The sequence below is a fragment of the Haliaeetus leucocephalus genome, unplaced genomic scaffold (assembly GCF_000737465.1).
Source record: "Haliaeetus leucocephalus isolate CR32 unplaced genomic scaffold, Haliaeetus_leucocephalus-4.0 Scaffold347, whole genome shotgun sequence".
Lineage (NCBI taxonomy): Eukaryota > Metazoa > Chordata > Aves > Accipitriformes > Accipitridae > Haliaeetus > Haliaeetus leucocephalus.
The window spans coordinates 47,161-47,640 of NW_010972783.1; the positions used below are offsets into that span (position 1 = coordinate 47,161).

At 64.0% G+C, this 480-nt stretch overlaps 1 protein-coding gene across 1 annotated transcript in view; it reads left to right on the forward strand.

Moving 5' to 3' along the window:
- LOC104834905 (tenascin-X-like) overlaps window positions 1-214 on the forward strand; it is a 702-nt gene extending 488 nt beyond the window's left edge. Inside the window, exon 2 of the mRNA XM_010572570.1 lies at window positions 21-214. Within this exon, the coding sequence (XP_010570872.1) occupies window positions 21-214 (194 nt within the window). The remainder of the gene's footprint in view (window positions 1-20) is intronic.
- The last annotated feature ends 266 nt before the right edge of the window (window positions 215-480 follow it).

Consider the following 480-nt stretch of genomic DNA (forward strand, 5'->3'; position numbering starts at 1 on the left):
CTGACGGGAGGGTCCCGCAGGGGACGCGCTCTCCTACCATGCCGGCAGCCCTTTCTCCACGCGGGACCGGGACCCCCGGGGCCGCCCCCGTCCCTGTGCTGTCGCCTACACGGGGGCCTGGTGGTACCACAACTGCCACTACGCCAACCTCAACGGGCGCTATGGGACGCCCCACCACCACCAGGCATGCTATAGGGGCCGGGGTTACCTATAGGGGGCCATAGGGGGTGGCTAGAGGGGGCTGATGAGGTCAGAGTGGGGTTGATGGTGGATATAGGGGGCCATAAGGGGGTCTATAGGGGCCATAGAGGGTATATCGGGGCCATAATGTGATCTATAGGGGCCATGGGGGACCTATAGGAGGCCATAGGGGGTGACTGGAGGAGGCCGATGGGGCCCGAGTGCAGTTAATGGGGGCTGTAGGGAGCCATAATGGAGTCTATAGGGGCCATAGAGGTGCTACAGCAGCCACAGGAGGCC